General features: G+C 33.9%; 1 protein-coding gene across 1 annotated transcript; it reads left to right on the top strand.

Moving 5' to 3' along the window:
* Positions 1–2,111: 2,111 nt before the first annotated feature.
* LOC129922098 (uncharacterized) lies at positions 2,112–15,466 on the top strand. Its single transcript, XM_056006671.1, has 13 exons — positions 2,112–2,256; positions 2,448–2,578; positions 4,081–4,169; positions 5,950–6,075; positions 6,706–6,745; positions 7,985–8,116; positions 10,861–10,922; positions 11,260–11,334; positions 12,352–12,434; positions 13,390–13,454; positions 14,650–14,703; positions 15,296–15,337; positions 15,440–15,466. The coding sequence occupies exons 1-13, from the start codon at positions 2,112–2,114 to the stop codon at positions 15,464–15,466; spliced, it is 1,071 nt and encodes a 356-aa protein (XP_055862646.1).
* The last annotated feature ends 2,865 nt before the right edge of the window (positions 15,467–18,331 follow it).

The following is an 18,331-nucleotide window of genomic DNA, read 5'->3' as shown; positions in this document are numbered from 1 at the left end:
CATTCGTCTCCTTTACTCCAGCATCTTGTTATGAGTCTGACCCACTTTTACACACAGTCCTGACTTACACACTTTCTTTGCTGTTCACTCAACCATTTACATTGAAGATCAACTGGTCATTTCTTACACAGGCACACACACTGCACTACCAGCCACTCAAAACACATTCACTTACTAAGGTTTTTCTATGACCTTTCGCTTGTAGGCCTTCATTCAATTCTTTTTCTTGATTTTCCTATTGATTTTCATGTGAGCGAAGAGCTTTACCCTCTTTTAATACTCGAGGTAGCTTACACATATGATGTGCTAAATTATAGAATGTAATTCTTATATTAAGGACTGCATCTTAATTTCTAGGCACCTCTTCTCTTTGTCTTGTATAGATAAGTCTAATCAGAGGTAACACTCTAATAAGGAAATAAAACAGGTGTAAGGCCAAAAATATTAAGGCAGTTAACGCTGATGAACAATGTCGAACAAGAAGTTTAATACGTAATGAAGGGAACTGTTGAATGTTGTATTATCTAAACATCTACTACTTCAGAAACTAAAGCCGACCTGACTCAAGAGCTGCAAAAAAGTCTTCTATTAACCTTTTTTTTGCTCTACTTCCTAAATCTAGTCCTGGATAAAACACATATGAACTGTGTAAAAGTATATCTAGATTTATCCTTGACTATCAGATGTGTTATTTGTTTGCTAGACAACTCAACCCTATTATACACAAGGAAAAACACCTGGCAGTCTTTTCATCATTTAAAGCAAATAATCGACTAGACTAGAATCACTAGACCTATCTGACCAATAGACCAATACAACACACATTTATGGTCTACTGTCCAACATTTAGTGTTCTAGCCTGTTTATTTTAGGGCAGAGAGGGAGGGGTGTAGATGAAAGTGTTACTTTTGTTTTCTAGGGTTGATTACCCAGATGCTCTGAGCAGATAACTGTAAATGTGTAAGTCAAGAAATCTAGATCTCAGTACTGCAGACTATAGAATCTATTATATAGGCCAACGCTTCTGAACCATCTGTCAAATGTTTAACTGTCTGTTTTAAGTTGAAACTATAAAAAAGATAAACATCCAAGTTCTCCTATTATAAACAAATTATAGTTTGGCACTAATTAATTAATTAAAACCACCAATTATTGTTCTAAAACACTTCAGCTTCCCACTGTAAATTAACAAAAGTAAGCAGAGCATGAGATATAAACACAACCATGTGATGTAAACATAACCATGTGACTCAGAAGAAATTTGGAACAACCCCATTTGCCATCACTGTTCTAGATCAACAAATATTAGATTATAATTTAATCTAAATTTTATACTAATTACTAAATCTAGTAAATTTTAGGATCTAATCATTCTATCATTAATTTAGATCTAGTCATCTAGACTAGCGTCACGATTACGCTAGATGTCTAGATCTGGAAAATCTAGATTACTCTAGATTTAGACTTTACATAGTGACAGAGTAGATGATACTAAAAATTGATAAAGATTTTTAGAATCTAGGTAAGATCTAAAACTATAAGAAGATCCAATACTATAAGAACTACTCTGAATTTAGATCTTAACTTGGTCAGAGTCTCTATATTCTATCATGGAGACTATCTAATTTAGTCTAGTAGTAGTAATCTAGATTAGTTTCTAGCTGTATTCTGTGTTTAATATATACTTTATAGACTTTTTTAGAATGGTAGAGATATTTAGTATATTATTATGGAATGTATACACACTTCTGGTTAGTGTGATTCCAGCCCCCACCTCATTGTGGTTGCCCTGGGGTGGTCAAGAAGAACTGTTTTTTTTTTTTTGGTTGTGGTTTCATGGCCACGACCAATGTAAAATAGCCACGCAGCTCTGTCCCAGCTTTTTGGAAATATGGCAAGCTTAGTAGCCACTGTACCTGACTCACCAGGTTCGGAATGAAGGCAAAAAGCTGGAGGTCAATGTGCTAGCTGAAGAAGACTTGAACAAGTGAGCCCAGCCAATTTCAACATTATAATACCATTGCACTGAAAGACTGCACAAAACAGGAAGAGTTGAAGGTCACCTTATCAAACAAGTTCCAGCTCCTAGAAGAGGAGACAGTAGAACAGACATGGCAGAAACTGAAAAAAAAACAGTAAATTTCACATGCCAAGAAGTACTGGGTCTCAAGTCATACACCCACAAGGAGTGGAGTTCAGCAGAAACTCTTCAGAAGATCAAGGAAAGAAGAGAGAAGAAAGCAGGCATGAACAACAGTAAAACAAGAGCAGCAAAAGGAAAAGCACAAAAAAAGAATATGCTGAAATAGATAGGAGTATCAAGCATAGCATCAGAACAGACAGGCAAAAATACATTGAAGCACTAGCAAAAGAAGCAGCTCTTCAGAACAGTACCAAAGAACTGTAACCAGTCATCAAAAATATATCTGGAAAATTTGCCATGTCAGAGAGGCCAGTAAAGGACAAAAATGGTGACTTGATAACAGACGAAGAAGGACAAAAGAAGAGACTGGTCGATCATTTCCAAGAGCTTCTTTACAGACCTACTCCTGTCAACCCACCAAAGATACCGCCAGATGTAAGAGACCTATCAAGTGCAGTGCACCCACTAAAGAAAAGTAAAGTAAAGTTCCCCTTTCAGACCTTGTGGTCTATAGGGCAGATGATGTAAATGTCATCTGTTTCTGTGGCCTACGGTTAACAAGGGTGTCATGTGGCCAGCACAACGACCAACCGCCTTAACATTTCCCTAACTAATATCAGTCAGGTACCCATTAGGGCTGGGTGGACTCAGAGGCGCCCGAGGATCCCGAAATTAAAAATCCCAGTCTTCACCAGGATTCGAACCCCAGTCCCCAGTTCGGAAGCCAAGCACTTTACCGCTCAGCCACCGCGCCTCCACCCACTAAAGAGCTGACTATTTATTTGAAGAAGTAGTAGATAACAACGCAAACCATATTCATCTATTGGAATCTGCAATAGAAAAATTTGACGTAAGATTCAAGCATATATTGTATTTGTCCTCACTGTCATGAGCTCTTTTGCAGAGTAGTATTGTCTCTATTCAATCACACTGAAGAAATCTAATTAGAATATATCTTTCTTGAGTTTAATTTCTTCAAACTTGATTCAATCAAATAAGCTATCCAACAATACAAAAATTAACATGACTCACTTTTATGAAATAGCTGGCTATCTTACAATATTGTCAAATAACTGAAGTACATAAACTACTAGTCGAATAATGACCACAGAACAATGACTCATCTAGGAAGCTTCGTGTTGCCTGGCCTTTCTTACTACATAATTCTTAGTCTTCTACCTATTCCTGACTACTCATGCATGTTTACCTAAACATCTCTTCAAGGTCATCTAAAAGAATGACCTATTTACCTAGTCGTTCACTCACACACTCCACTTTTAGCCCACTTGACTAGTTAACTTATTCTTGGAATTAAGGCACTTAACATTATTTCCTGTACCATGACAAATAAAAATTGTTTTCTTCCTACTTGAGCTATGATTGTACAGAATGTTACTGGTCTCTACCCAGATTTTCAACTATTCATTGTATTCACAAAACTTTTTTTTTTTTCTAAAAGGCTTCCATTCTGTATTCTGTTTGATCATTTGGCTTCAAACAAGCTACAAAATGAATGTCTGTCCTTGTGTCACTTTCATCTCTAATAAGTTCACAATCTCCATCAAATATTTTGCTTACACCACTCTTGACGACGTCTTGAATCGTTTCTTTGTTCTCCTCATCATCTTCTGTACTCTCTTCCTCACCCAGGCTTGCTTTATTAAGTCTGTTTAGTGCCACTCTGACAAATACACCAACATGTCTCACAAAAAAACTTTTCCATCTTGAAAGACCAGGTCCCAACCATCTTTCTTTGCCTTCACACTTGTAAAAAAATTTTGTCACCATTTTCTGATGCTTGAACTTTAGAATGCAGGGCTCATTGTATTCTTTCACTTGAATCAACTATGTTATTCTTAATTAGGAGAGAAAGTCTAAATTACACTTTTTTTTTCTTAAGTTCATTTGAGAGTAGTAGTTGCTGTTTGTTTTGACAGGTTGAACTAGAGGAGCAAAAAAGAACTAAAGAAAACTTTAGGAAGAGAATGCGTGAAGTAAAGGAACTGGATATAACAGCTGACAATCTGTGAGTCTTGAAAAATATATTTATTTACTTATTTTTTTACCATGTTTTTATCAAATATATGAATATGTTTTTTTCTTACTTAAAATGTGAGACAAATAAAACAGGGTTCTCAATTCTATATGAATAGAACAATATCTTAATTAAAGAGCCTTTTTACTACTCTCTTTTTGTTCTGTACATTGTCTACTTTAAGATTTAAATTTACATTGCCCAAGCTAATGTGCATTTTGGAAATAAATTATAATAGGATGTCTAAATAAGATAACTTACTAAACTTAAGAGTTGCAATTTCCTACTAATACCAATGGATGACACTGTTAGACATTGTTATGTACAAAATAATATCCTAGAATTAGCAAAAAACAAGAACAAAGCTTTTTAAATATTTACTCTCATTCTGAAACAGTAAAAGGAAAAAAAAAACAATTAACTTAAGTGAATGTATTATGAAAACAATGTAAGGAACATCATAATATATAAAGCAAAACATTTTGGCAAATATTTTTTTAATGGTAAAGTCAGTCTATATCCTCTTAGCACACTCATCAAAAAAATGTAGGCTTTCATTTATTAACGTATTCAGACAGACTTAGCTTTAAATACATAAAAAGTGAAATTAAAATTTTATTTTTTTAAAAAAAGCTTATCAGATGATCCAATTATTGTCAGCTTTAGTAGAATAGGTTGAAGATACTAGAAAAAGATTAGCATTAGCCTACTATAAACATATACACCTTAGTCAAGAGTGAGACCAACTCATGATCTTTTTAAAGCCTATGAAAATGTCTTAGAAGAAACTGCAACAATAGAAAAATGAGATTTCTTCTTCTTATATAATACAGACGTTACTTCAAAAAAGAAGATGATTACGTCCTACGCATCATGCATTTAGTCGTGCATATTAACCAATGACTTAAATTCTGCCAAGTCACTGGTTTTCCTGGCTAGCTCAGGCAACCCATTCCATGCTCTAATAGCACTAGGGAAGAAGGAGTATTTGTTAAATATTTTGACCAGATATGGACAATCAGTAGAGATAGTTTTGTAGGTGAAGGAGAGCTGAGAAAAGTACAACCACCACATTTCTATATTTAAATTCCAGTGTTTCTCATACTGGGGAAAGGGAGAGGGTCTTAAAGGTCCTGACAAAGGGGGATGGGGGCAGTCAATACAATTTTAGAAGCAAATTAAAAGTTTGAATGTCATTAAAGTTATCACTCCATGTTTGAATATTAACACACACACAAAAAATGTCATTCTTACCATTGCTTCAATAAATTAAAATATTTTAAATAAAAGGCATCCTTCACCTTTTTAGTAGGACCTTTTAAAAATGTATACTGTTTCGTGAGATGTGACAGCATGAAGTCATTTCAAAGTAACTCCGCAAATGTGACTTTATGTCTGAGTGGTTGAAATTCTCTCGACTTTTGCGATCATGCCTTAACATTAATAGTCTTTTTTATGCTTGAGGACATTTGTCTTATTTGTGTATCTGTGTTGATCTCAGAAGCTGTTTTTTTTTTTAACTTTAAAAAAAAGGAAAAAAAAATTTTAGTCAACATTCACTTTTGGATAGTTTCATTTCAGTTTTCTAAATGATTCAACTAAACACTTTATTTCTAATTCATTTTTTTGATTGACAATGTTTAAAATGAAACCAGTACGTCCCAACCCTATATTTCAACTGTAATAGGCTTGGCCAGAAATGTCAACTAAAAGTTTATTGCGTAGGCATCAGAAGTTTCTATTTAGTTTCAATTTTTTTTCTTGATCTCAGGGTCAAGTCTCTAGAAAGTTCATTGAAAGAAAAAGAGCATGAGGTGAAACAGGAGCAGCAGAGAAACAGAGAGCTGGATGCCAAATTTAAGAATCTACTCCAGGAGAAAGAAAGTATTGAAGCTCAGTGAGTGTTCTCATTATTTGTTGATGAACTTAGGTTGAAACAAATTCACTTTGAAGAGGACTGATTCTAGATTGGCCTTGAGGGATTGTCAGCTGTAGATGAAAATGTTTTCATTGTCGCTGAACTCTGCAGTAACTTATATAACCTTTATATAAAAGCATTAGTTACATGCTAGGAAAATATTTTACATTTCTGCAACATCTTATTTTAAGTCGCTGCTACAGGCCAGTTTACAAAAAAGGGGGGGGGGGGGGATTGGACCAAAATTTCCTAAAATTTTTGTAAAGTCTATTCCCATCACTGGTATGTGTAACCACATATAAAACCACACTCCAACATAATAGTTCAGAGACAATAATATATTACTATATTGATTGTAAAGTATTTTATTTAACATTATGTAAAGGATCAATGAAAACAAGGCAGTTGAATCCTTGTTACATAATTCCCAAAATGTTTGCATGATAGAAGTGTGCTTATTATATAAAAGAGTGAAAAAAAAAAGGTTGATGACGGATCTAGATTTTTATAACTCTTGTGATTCACTAGGAATGTTAACTTTTCTTTTCTTTCAGGCTTCAAAAAATACTTGATAATCATTACACAGAGAAGTCAGAGTTGAGTTCTAAGATTAAAAGTCTTCAAGAAGAGAAAAAAAAACCTCAAAGATGTAAGAATTTAGTAAACTAGAAATAACATTTATTTTTTTGTCTTTGTCAAATCTAAGACTACAGACATTATAGCTTATTGTTATCAAAAACTATCTGAATTGAACGTTAGCAAAAACATACAAGCTTGGATTCTAATCTTTCTCATCAAACGCCCAAAATATGTAAAAGTGAACGGGTATGTGTCCGGCACGAGAGAACTTAGCACTGGAGTGCCGCAGGGGTGCGTCCTGTCACCAGTATTGTATACCATATACACAAATGACATTCAGAGCCTATCAGCTGACACTCCCATCATAAAATTTGCTGGCGACAAAGCAATCATTGGCCTTATTTCAGGTGACGAAAATCTGTACCATTCAACAATTGACACCTTTTACCAATGGTGTATAGACAACTTTCTAATTTTAAATGTTCAGAAAACTAAAGAAATGATTATTGACTTTAGGAAACATTAAGGCTATATTGCAGAAATTCAGATGAACAATCAAACCATAGAACAAGTACAAGAATATAAATATCTAGGAACAACTATCAACAACAAACTGAAATGGAGTGAACACTGTCAAAACCTCTACACAAAAATTCACCAGTGACTCTTCTACCTTAGAAAGATAAGAAAATTTAACATCGACAAAACCATTATTTCACTTTTTTATACAGCAACTATCAGCAGTCTAATTAACTTTGCCATCACCTGCTGGTATGGTAATACTTTACTGGCACAAAGACTTAGACTAAATAGACTAATTAAAAAAGCATCGCACATCACTCAAATACAGCTACCATCTCTTGAAGAGCTTTTTCATGAAAGATGCCTTTCCAAAACACTCTCGCTTCTTAAGGACAACCTGCACCCATTAAACCACTGTTACATAAAATCTGAATGAAGTGGTCGTCTCCTTTCCATTAGAACTAAAACAGAAAGATTTAAAAACTCCTTTATCCCACTTTCGGTCAGAGTGTTACAAGATCAGCTGTCGTCATTGAGAAGTACTTAGAAGTTCAAATTCATAAAGTGCTGGTTGGGAATGTGTATGTGTTTGGTGTGTGAATGTTGTTCGAATTCTTCATCTATACTGTTATTGTACAGTAGTTATGCTGATGTTGTCAATTGTAGTCAAACTGAATTTCTATTTGATTGGATCAATAAAATTATCTTATCTTATAATATATAAATTGAACTGATGTCATTCTATAAAATTGGTATTGCATTGATCAGTTTTATGTTTCAATGTCAGGAACTTGCTGCTCTTGAGGAGCTAAATGCCCAACTAGTGGAAGAAAGTAGTCGTATTATTGATCACACAAATACCAACCAGAAAATTCAGCTGTGTGACAAGAAAAATCAAGAAAACAATGAGCCAACAAAGGTATAGTTTATTGACACTTGACACCTTAATTTCTCTTGTAATAAAAGCAATAATGAGAACTTTGACAAAGAAAACAGCCCAGCGACTCTTTTTTCTATAAAAAAATAATAGCTTTAAACTAAACAAGAAGATCCTTGAGACTTTTTACGGCGCGACTATACAAAATCTGCTAACATACGGAATAACTTGTTGGCAAGGTGCGACGTCTAGAAAACATTAAAAAAGCATCAAAAATTACACTCACAACATTACCACATTTGAAGGAGCTTTTTGAACAAAAGTGCCTAAGAAAAATCGAAAAAATCTTGGAAGACAACGGCTACCCGCTCCATCAGAACTACGTCAGGTCGTCGCGAAGTGAGCAACTGCTGTCAATCAAAACAAGAATGGAGCGGTACAAAAACTCATTCGTACTTCACTCGTTCAGACTCTATCACTGCCACTCATTGATCAGGGAACATGAAATGCACCAAGATACATGTGTGTAGTCGCTGAATAAACTCTTTTTGTTGTGTCTGTTGTAATTATGTGTATTTTTCTGTTGTGTTGTCTTTATATGAGAAAAGAGTCCTTGTAATCACAAGTTTCCGTAAGGATCAATAAAGCAGTCTTAGTCTTAGTCTTGTGTGCATTCTTTTCAACATACAAAAACATTATTTTATGCTATAAGTTTTAAACAATAGAATGTAATTCAGAAAAGTACAATCATTAGGTTAGGCTCATACTGAACTTTATCCTCATAACAATCAGTTCACTGAAAAAAACATGTCAGGTAATCTAGATACCCTCAGTTCAGAAGCCAAGAGCTTGACTACCAAACCCTGTTATTAATATTAAAAAGTTACCAAAACAAAAAAGTAACGTTTACCTTTCAGACCTTGTGATCTATGGGGCAGATGATCTTAGGTCATCTACTTCTTAAACCAATGATTAATGAGCAGGCTGTAGCACCACTGGGATGGATGGATGGTTATTTGGCCAGCACAACGACCAACTGCTTTTACTTTCCCCAACTAATGTCAGGTACCCATTAGAGTTGGTTGGACTCAGGGGCGCCATAAAAATCCCAGATTTGAACCCAGGATCCCAGATTTGGAAACCAAGTTCTCAACCACTCAGCCCCATTATAAATATTAAGAATGTAATAACAATAATAATACCTCAGCAGTCAGCCAAACAAAATACTTTCTCCTGCACACATCTACTTTGTATAGAAGGAGATAGGATTGTGGTTGTTGATAGTTTATACCTATTGATATTTCTTTTTTACCTGCCTAGGTGGATCTAGTGGAGGGCTCTCTCTGAGCGTATGTGAAAACACAAACTCTCTTTGAAATTTATTTTAAAAAATTATTATAGCTCCTGTTGGTATTTTAGAAATACATTGAGCTGCAAAATGAACACCCCATATAATACCCCATCATTCTGCAGGAGGTCTGGACTAAGTAAACTATCTTCAACTCTAATGTAAAACATTTTACAAAAAAAAAACATATTCCAATTCTGACTCTGATAATGCTTTCTGCTTCTACTTCAACTTAGCACTTAGGTTTAGATAATAGTGAACAAATAGATGCTATCTTACTAGATTTTTCTAAGGCTTTTGACAAAGTTCACCACCATAGTTTGCTTAAAAAATTAAAATATTTCGGCATTAATGGTCCACTGCATCAGTGGATTAAAGACTTTCTGATAGGGAGAGAACAAACTGTAATAATAAATGGCTCTAAATCAACACCGATAACAGTAAACTCAGGTGTACCTCAAGGAACAGTCTTGGGTCCACTACTATTTTTAATTTACATAAATGATTTACCAAATTGCATTAGTTCAGGAACAAAAGTCAGATTATTTGCAGACGATTGCATAATATATAGAACAATAAAAACAACACAAGACACAGATATTTTACAAAGAGAATTAGATGAATTACAGAAATGGGAATCAAATTGGAGCATGTCTTTCCACCCAGAAAAATGTCAGTTGTTAAGAGTAACAAAAAAACTAAAACAAATTAATTCCACTTATCTTATTCATGGCAAACCAGTAACACAGACTAAAAACGCAAAATACCTAGGTGTTATAATAAATGAAAAACTGTCATGGAATCCACATATTGATGAAACTACAAAAAAATCAAACAAAGCATTAGGATTTATTAAAAGAAATTTCTATAAATCAAATAAGAACATAAAACTAAAATGTTATTTAACCTTGGTTAGGCCAATAATAGAATATGCATCCTCTGTTTGGGACCCCTCAACTCAAGAAAACATTAAGAAACTAGAACAGACACAAAATAGAGCAGTGAGATTCATAACAAACGAATATTCACATTTGACTAGAGTAACACCTTTAGTAAAATCACTAAATTTAGAAAGCCTTCAGGACAGAAGGCTCAAAAGTAAAGTAGTAATAATACATAAAACACTGAACCATAATCTTCAAATACAAAAACAAAATTTAATAAAATACTCTGAAAGACACAAAGATAAAGGCACATTCCTCGTCCCATATGCTAGGACAAATTTGTACAAATACTCCTTCTTCCCTAGTGCTATTAGAGCATGGAATGGGTTGCCTGAGCTAGCCAGGAAAACCAGTGACTTGGCAGAATTTAAGTCATTGGTTAATATGCATGACTAAATGCATGACGCGTAGGACGTAATCATCTTCTTTTTTGAAGTAACGTCTGTATTATATAAGAAGATAAGAAGACATAACATGTGTTGTTTTTTGCACAGGTCAAAGAGCAAAACAAACAATGTGAACATTTGAGCGACTCTGACAGCACTGAAATAGATCTGTGAGTGTCGATTAAAATTACAAGTATTTTATCAAATATATTATTTTGTTTCTCAACTTTGTGAAATTACATGAAGCAGAGCTGACTAGTATATTCCAGTCTTTTTATTACCCTATGTTCTGTACATTGTCTGCTCTAGCATTACTTGTATGGTGTATCTTTTTGTTTATATTTACTCACAATCTGAAACAACAAAAGGAAAAAAAGCAATTTAAGCTTACTGAATTCAGAAAGAAAATAAATAAAGCTAAACAATTAGAAAGAATTTTTTTTTTTTTTTAAAATCTTGAATGGATAAATCAGTATCTAACTTCTTTGCACATTTAATATTTTACAGAGACGATTCAATTTTCCTGCAGGAAGACGTGGGATGGCAGCCAATAGACCATGAACAACCAAGCAGCCATTCCGTGTAAGCCATCATTTATTGAATTATTCATTTATACTTATCTTGAAATATTTTTGAAAAAAACAACAAGTAATGGTCAAGACAAGCAGTCATATATATAAATATGTATGCATACGTAGAGAGACACTATTATACTGGTCTTTAGTTATTTTTAGTCATCGCTGAATTTTCTGTTAGTAATTATTTGTTTTTGTTTTTTTAAAACATGATTAGCTCAGAAAAAAGTAAGAGGCAGGGGCAGAGATACTAATCTGATAGAATCCCAGACTGCCCAGCCAGAGGTCAAATGTTTTTTTTTTTTAAATTTTCTCCATAGTGTTGTCACAGTGTAATTTCTAAATGTTTATTAAAATTTTTTTAATAGCGTTTGTTGTGTATTTATGTTCTTGTTGTGTGTTGTGAACTGATCTGTTCTTGTGTGTTGTGACAAGAGGGACAATAAGGGTTGCTACTTTATTTTCAGTAAGAGCTAGCTCCCTTTAATATACTATTTAATACTCGGTTAACTGTTTACAATAGCCACTCGCTCTTGAGCTGACCAGTGCATTTTGAACGAAATCTCCATCCATAATGTTTAACTAATACTTGTGTTGTTGTGCTCTGACTGTGTTACTCAAGAGGAGTGTGCCACTGTTATGGGAAGAGTGTTTCGTTAACGAACTAAGTAGACTTTATTTATTTGTTAGTACTAAGTTAGTTTATGTAAATAGTATGTATGTTTTTTTTTTGTAAAAGACATCTTTTGTTTTGATATGAGACAGTAGTGTGTCTCATGGATGTTGTCATTTGATTATGACATTTATTATATTATTGTAAACCATTGTTTTGGTTTTTGAGACACTATTGTGCCTCTGTGATGCTGGTTCTTTGATTATTTTGAACTGAACCTGTCCTACTATTTTGATTTGTTTCATTATTTTATTTTGTTTTGTTGGCCTTTATTTCCGTTTGTTTTTTTACATAATCTTTTTCTTATTTTCTAAACAAACTCTGTTGTTTTTTTTTTTTTTGTTGCAAAAGAAAAAAGGTTCAAGACCAGAAAAACAAGCGGTACTTAGAAAAAGCTCAAGAAGCAGTACTTAGAAAAAGCTCAAGGTTGTTGTGTATGTAAAATCTTTGTTTCATGAAGTATCTCTCTTTTTTTTTTATATAATATCGCCTATCAAACTTGTATAAGCTCTCTGCTTATAAATTTCTGATAATTCAATTTCCAAAAGAAAAATGCCCTGAAGCCAGTGGCGTAGCTTGGGTGAGGAGAGGAGGGGGGAGAATTTGAAGATTCCCCCAAATTGAGTGTCTGAAATTTGTTTTTAAATAAATTAAATGTTACGTCACTTTCATGTAATCCTGCCTTTCAGATTGTTATATCAGTTAGTGACCCTGTTGCATGTATTCCACACAGAGTATTAACTCTTTCCATGCGGGGTCATCCTCAATTTCAAGGATTAACTTCCATAGCGCTGACTAGTGCCGTGTTACTCTCAGGAAGTAACTTAGTATAAAGGGTAGTTTAAGAGCACTGAAAACAAAGGAGACCATGAACGTGTTGAAGAAAAGTATCACTAGTCAGATGATTCATACAAAGATACAGCTATTGAAGTAGTGAAAATGTCTCTTAATAAGAGAAGTAGTGCTGAAGAGATTTCATTCTGTGCGCTGCTTCTAGTGTCCATCCTACAGTTGCTGATTCAGAAAGTTTCTTCAACAGCTTGATGATTTTGTCAAGCTGCAAAGAAACTGCTCACGTAGTTTTCTCTCTTGCAGACCACCTTGTATTACTGTCCTTTTTTAAACTCCAGGCTCCAGCTTCTTTCAGTTTGGCCCATCTCTGGGGTGAATTGGAAAAAAAGTTGACTTCATTTGGAAATGAAGGACGAATTCAAAGTCTGGAAAACCATTTGGACACCTTTGGGTTTCTTCTTGAATAATGACACGCTGATGAAAAACTGTTACTTTTTCCTGTTTGATGAAATACAGGCAAAGTGCTTAATAAGCTAAAATGTTGTAATTTTTGTTGCCTTAGAAAAAGACTAATAAAACTACATCTCTATGTTATAGCTAGGAGTGAAGAGAACTTGAGAAACACAAGCAATGAAGTTAGTAACATAAAGTCAAGGTTGATAGTAAGTATTTACAAACTTATATCAACTCACTCTGTCTGTCTGTCTGGCCAAAAGTTTGTACACAATATTTCTCTGACACCCAATCTTAAGCTGAAATTTGTACAATTATTTCTTTTACCTGAAAACACAAGAATCAATTTAAAAAATTAATCAATTAGTACCCTAACCTGCACCCATGAGGGGACCTTCACCACCCATAGGGGTAACAGCGGTGGGTTTTGAACTGGTTAGCAAGCCTTTCTCACATCCCCACCACATGAAGGTATACTCGCTAGAGCATACAGTAGCTCACTGAGAGCCATGTTTGCTCACGTACTTAGCCATCTTAGTGGGTAACAACTGGCCACTTCAATACATGTGTACTGCTCCGAGTACCAAAGACAACTGACTTAAATTGAGTTTAGTAATAATCACTTCCTCTTCTTCTTTGAGGTTTTTCTCATGCTATCACCTTTTTGACCCAAGGTGAACAAATAACATAGTGGCTGAGTGGTAAAGGACTTGACTTCTGAACCAAAGGGTCATGGGTTCAAGTCCTGATGAAGATGGATTTTAATTTTTGTGATTTCTAGGACACTGTGTCCACCCAAGTTGAATGTGTACCTAGCATTAGTTGAGGATAAGTAAAGGTGGTTGTTTGTTGTGCTGGCCACATGACACCTTTGTTAACCTTTAGCCACAGAAACAGATGACCTTACATAACAGGTTTTTTTTAATAAATAAACAAACAAAACATTTAAGCCCATTAGCCACTTCTGCTGTCCAGAACGTTTTAGTCCTATACTGTTTTTATGAGATGTTCCTAAAACCCCTTTTCAATATTTGAAACTTTTAAAATTAAATATTTCTTCAGTCTCATTGCTAGGTTAATTACAAATCATTTTGGAGAAAACTGATTTTATTTTTCATTAAAAGGAAATTTTCAGTTATAATCTCTATTTTTCTAGCTGTAGTTTGTATTTTTATATTAAATACAAAAATGTGACCTATTTCTCTTCGCTTAAGATTATAAAGGTAATCGGGGGTAGGACAATGTTCAATATCAAATGGTTAATTTTTGGTAAACTCTTTAATTTCTTCAAATTTATCAGTCTTAGAGAAATTGATTTAAAATTTTGTCTTGGGAAATGGTATTACGATGTAGCTTATATCTTTCTAGACAATTTGTCTATATTTTAAATTGCTCTCTTTTCAGGATTTGGAGCATGAAAAAATCATGCTAGTGAAACAGCTGACACAATTTAGATCAGTAAGTTATATCTTTTACAATCAAAGTTGATCTTAAGGACCATACAGAAAAAAAAAGTAAAGTTTCCTTTTCAGACCTTGAGATCTATGGCGCAGATGATGTTAAGGCCATCTGTTTCTATAGCCAACGGTCAAATAGCAGGATGCCATGTGGCCAGCACAATGACCAACCACCTTTACTTTGCCCAACTAAAGTCAGGTACCCATTAGAGTTGGGTGGACTCGGGGGCGCCCTAAAAATCCCGAAATTTAAATTCCCAGTCTTCCCTAAGATTCCAACCCAGGACTCCAGTTTCAGAAGCCAAGCGCTTAACCACTCAGCCACTACCACCCCACCCCTTATTCCATATGCTTAGACAAATTCCTGCAAGTTCTCCTTCTTCCCTAGTGTCATTAGAGAATGGAAAGGGTTGCTCAAATCATCCAGGAAAACCGATGACTTAGCAAAAAGTCATTGATTAACATGCATGACTAGTTTAAAAGGCGTAGGACCTAATTACCTTTTTATTTGATACAAAGTCTGTAAGTAAAATTGTGATAAGAACAGAATAAGAAAATGAATCTGATTATTAAATATTTGTTTTTCTCTTCAGAAATACAACTACATAACCAGACAGAAAGACAAAGAAATCCAGGTAAGAATAAAAAAAGCTATGAAAATTTTTAGACAATACATTTTTTTTTCTTAAAGGTGTCAGAGAGAGAAAGAAGATTAAAAACCTTTTTTTTTTTCCCAGAGACTCAAAAGTGAACTGGAGCTATAAGTATCTTGCCTAACACTTTCTTTTTAGCACTTTTTTGTTCTAGATTAGTGCTTGTTTTTTTTTTCTGTAAAAATATTCACTTGTGGTTGAAACAGACAAGTCTTGAAATGGAGAAAAGGGATTGCTCTTCTTCTTCTATAATACAGACGTTACTTCAAAAAAGAAGATGATTACATCCCACGCGTCTTGCATTCAGTCATGCATATTAACCAATGACTTAAATTAAATATTAGACCTAGACTATAGTCTATAGCAGGGTTAGCAAATTATGGGCTGCAGGCCACATGCGGCCCGTCAGAATATGCGGTCTGCGGAGACATACAGAAATCAGGTGTGTCCACAATATATACATATAAAAATGCTAATAAATTAAAACTAATTTTAAATATCTTTATAAATATTTGGCAATGTCTCATAAAATGTTTCATGTAAATGAAAATTATTCTTATTGGCTATATTTCAATACATTCAGTTAAAGCAGTAGTGGCCTTAGGGGGTAGCTAGTGGGGCAACCGCCCTCCTGCAATTAGAGATTCCATTGTTATAGTCAACTTCGAAAACCAGATCAGTTCTCATAAACTAAGATATTTGATAGTATATGATTTGATTTGATACAAATTATTATGTAAGTTCTTAACATACTTTTGGTTACAAATTCTCATTCTGTTTGGAAAAGACAGCATCTTATAACCTGCAGTATTTTTTTTAAAACCTTTTTTTTTGTTTAAATCTTGTTAAATTTCTTTAAATTACAGTGTACAAATTACAACTTGTGGATTGTTCTTTGCATTATCATTACATGATACATTTCATGTGAGGACAAAATATCCACTAGTAGACCTAAACTTTTATAAACTCAACAGAGCATCACATCTTAATTTAATATACTCCAGCTATATCGTGCTTTGGTATTCAATGTATTCTAATGTTTAAAATAAAAAAGCTAAATAAAATTTTCTTTTTTTTTTCTTTCAGCCAATATGAAAAAAGAGTGAGTTTTCACAGCATGACAGTTTTTTCTTAGAAGACTTTTCTCAGTGTAAACTTTGTATTGTTGTGGCTTTCTTCAATTGTCATTCATAAAGATCAGTGAATTCTGTTAATTCTAGATTTGAAATTTTGTAACTTAATACTGTGATTAAATACTGAATTGTACCTCACCCTTGTTGCTTTTATCTGTACAGCCAATGATTATGAATGTTAAGAATTCCATTTTTTTCAAATTATGAATTGGGTACAGGCTGAGAATATTATTTGAATTATGGCTTTAAAAACAAAATAGTTTAATTCTTATTATGATGAGTTTGATTGCACTTAAGTTTTCAACTAAAATAAAGTAGTTAAACTAAAATTTTATCATGAATTTCAAAATATAGTTAACCAAACAAACTTTTCATAACTTTTGTACTGGAGGGGGGGGGGGAATTTGACCTATATAGACCTAGATATAATCATTCAACTTTGTACAAATATTTATCCATAATAAAATCAGTAAAAAGGAAAATGTTTCTTACATAAACATTAATGCACAATAAAATAATGTTTAAAATGCTAGCACAATACAAATGTCTAGAATAAAAACATAGAGCCCGGAAGCTCAAAATTGGAACCAGTGAAATCTGCCGTGTGGAGTGTCACCAGATAATGCTGACCATGTCCTCCAAAACTGCTCTCTTTACCAAGAGGCCCGCACTATACACTGACCCCAAAACACCTCAATAGAAAGAAAACTATACCGATAGCTCCCTGATTTCAAAACCACTGCGCAGTTCATCTCATGTATTGGTCTAGTAATCTGAATACCCTTCAACATAAAATGAGAACGAAGAAGAAGTATAGAACCTACAGATAAGATTTATGTTAGTGGAGCCAGGAGAACCTACCCATAGCTTTTGTGGAGATATCTACCTTCTACAAGTTTCATTACAGATCTACTTGATAAGACCATATACACTATAAACACTTATGTACATTTGTACATACACATGGGATTCAATGTAGTTAAGACTGCCCAAATTAAGCTTGTCGCAGTTAGTAATGTTATTGAGTATATTTGTAAAAATGTACACTATCAAATAGCGCCACTTTCTTCTGTAGGCGATGACGTCATTCATGGTATTAATATTTTGTGCAACATTTTATTCCTTGTCCCATTGTCATGAGTGACCTAATTTATCAGCTCTTATTTTGGGGGCATTTTCGCCTTATTGTAATTGATAGACAAGATGTACTTTTTGAGGTCCTGAATGAATCTTGGTTTTATACTACTGGTTAGCCTTAGCATATTGCCTTGGATTTGTTCTTGTTAGGACTATTTGACCTCTGTTTAGGTTTAACTGTGAATAGACCTTGTTTTTAATGATTTAACTGTATAGAATTTAGCCCTTGTTATGTAAAGGGAGAGTGATCCTTAAAGGATTATGGGCACGACATGGCCTAAATTGTGCCGATGTGCCTCAAACTCCTCTGTTTAGGGTGAGTTGTATTTTATTTTGTAACGATATTCTTTAAACGGATTCGTTCGTATTTCTAGTTTTAGAAATTGTCTGTTATTTTTATAGGGTTTCAGTTAATTATTTCATCGTTGATTCAATGCTGTGGGTTTTTGGTATTACCCTGGACATTGTCGTCGTCATCTTTGTATTGTTGGTCAGAAGTTAATGACAGTTCTTGTATGTTGCTATCATGATTGATGTCCGTTGGCAGTTTATACAGAACTTATTACAGAGATGAATCTTTGGCATACGATATAAAATGTGATGTTGAAGTCAGTGTTTTCAAGCAACATATTGGTGCTTACTTTATTTATGCTTTTTTTAAGTTATTAATTACAATGAATTTATGACTTTTTATCTTTATATCTAT

The sequence above is a fragment of the Biomphalaria glabrata genome, chromosome 12, assembly GCF_947242115.1.
Source record: "Biomphalaria glabrata chromosome 12, xgBioGlab47.1, whole genome shotgun sequence".
NCBI lineage: Eukaryota > Metazoa > Mollusca > Gastropoda > Planorbidae > Biomphalaria > Biomphalaria glabrata.
The sequence above is the reverse complement of the archived record's forward strand: the minus strand, read 5'-3'. Positions and strand labels throughout refer to the sequence as shown.

What these genes read in the sequence shown, in the direction of transcription:
- LOC129922098 (XM_056006671.1), top strand. Translation starts at nt 2,112, where the DNA reads ATGGCAGAAACTGAAAAAAAAACAGTAAATTTCACATGCCAAGAAGTA. An exon ending in GACAGCACTGAAATAGATCT is followed by an intron (nt 10,923 to 11,259) that starts GTGAGTGTCGAT and finishes AATATTTTACAG; the next exon opens with AGACGATTCAATTTTCCTGC. An exon ending in AGAAAGACAAAGAAATCCAG is followed by an intron (nt 15,338 to 15,439) that starts GTAAGAATAAAA and finishes TTTTTTTCCCAG; the next exon opens with AGACTCAAAAGTGAACTGGA.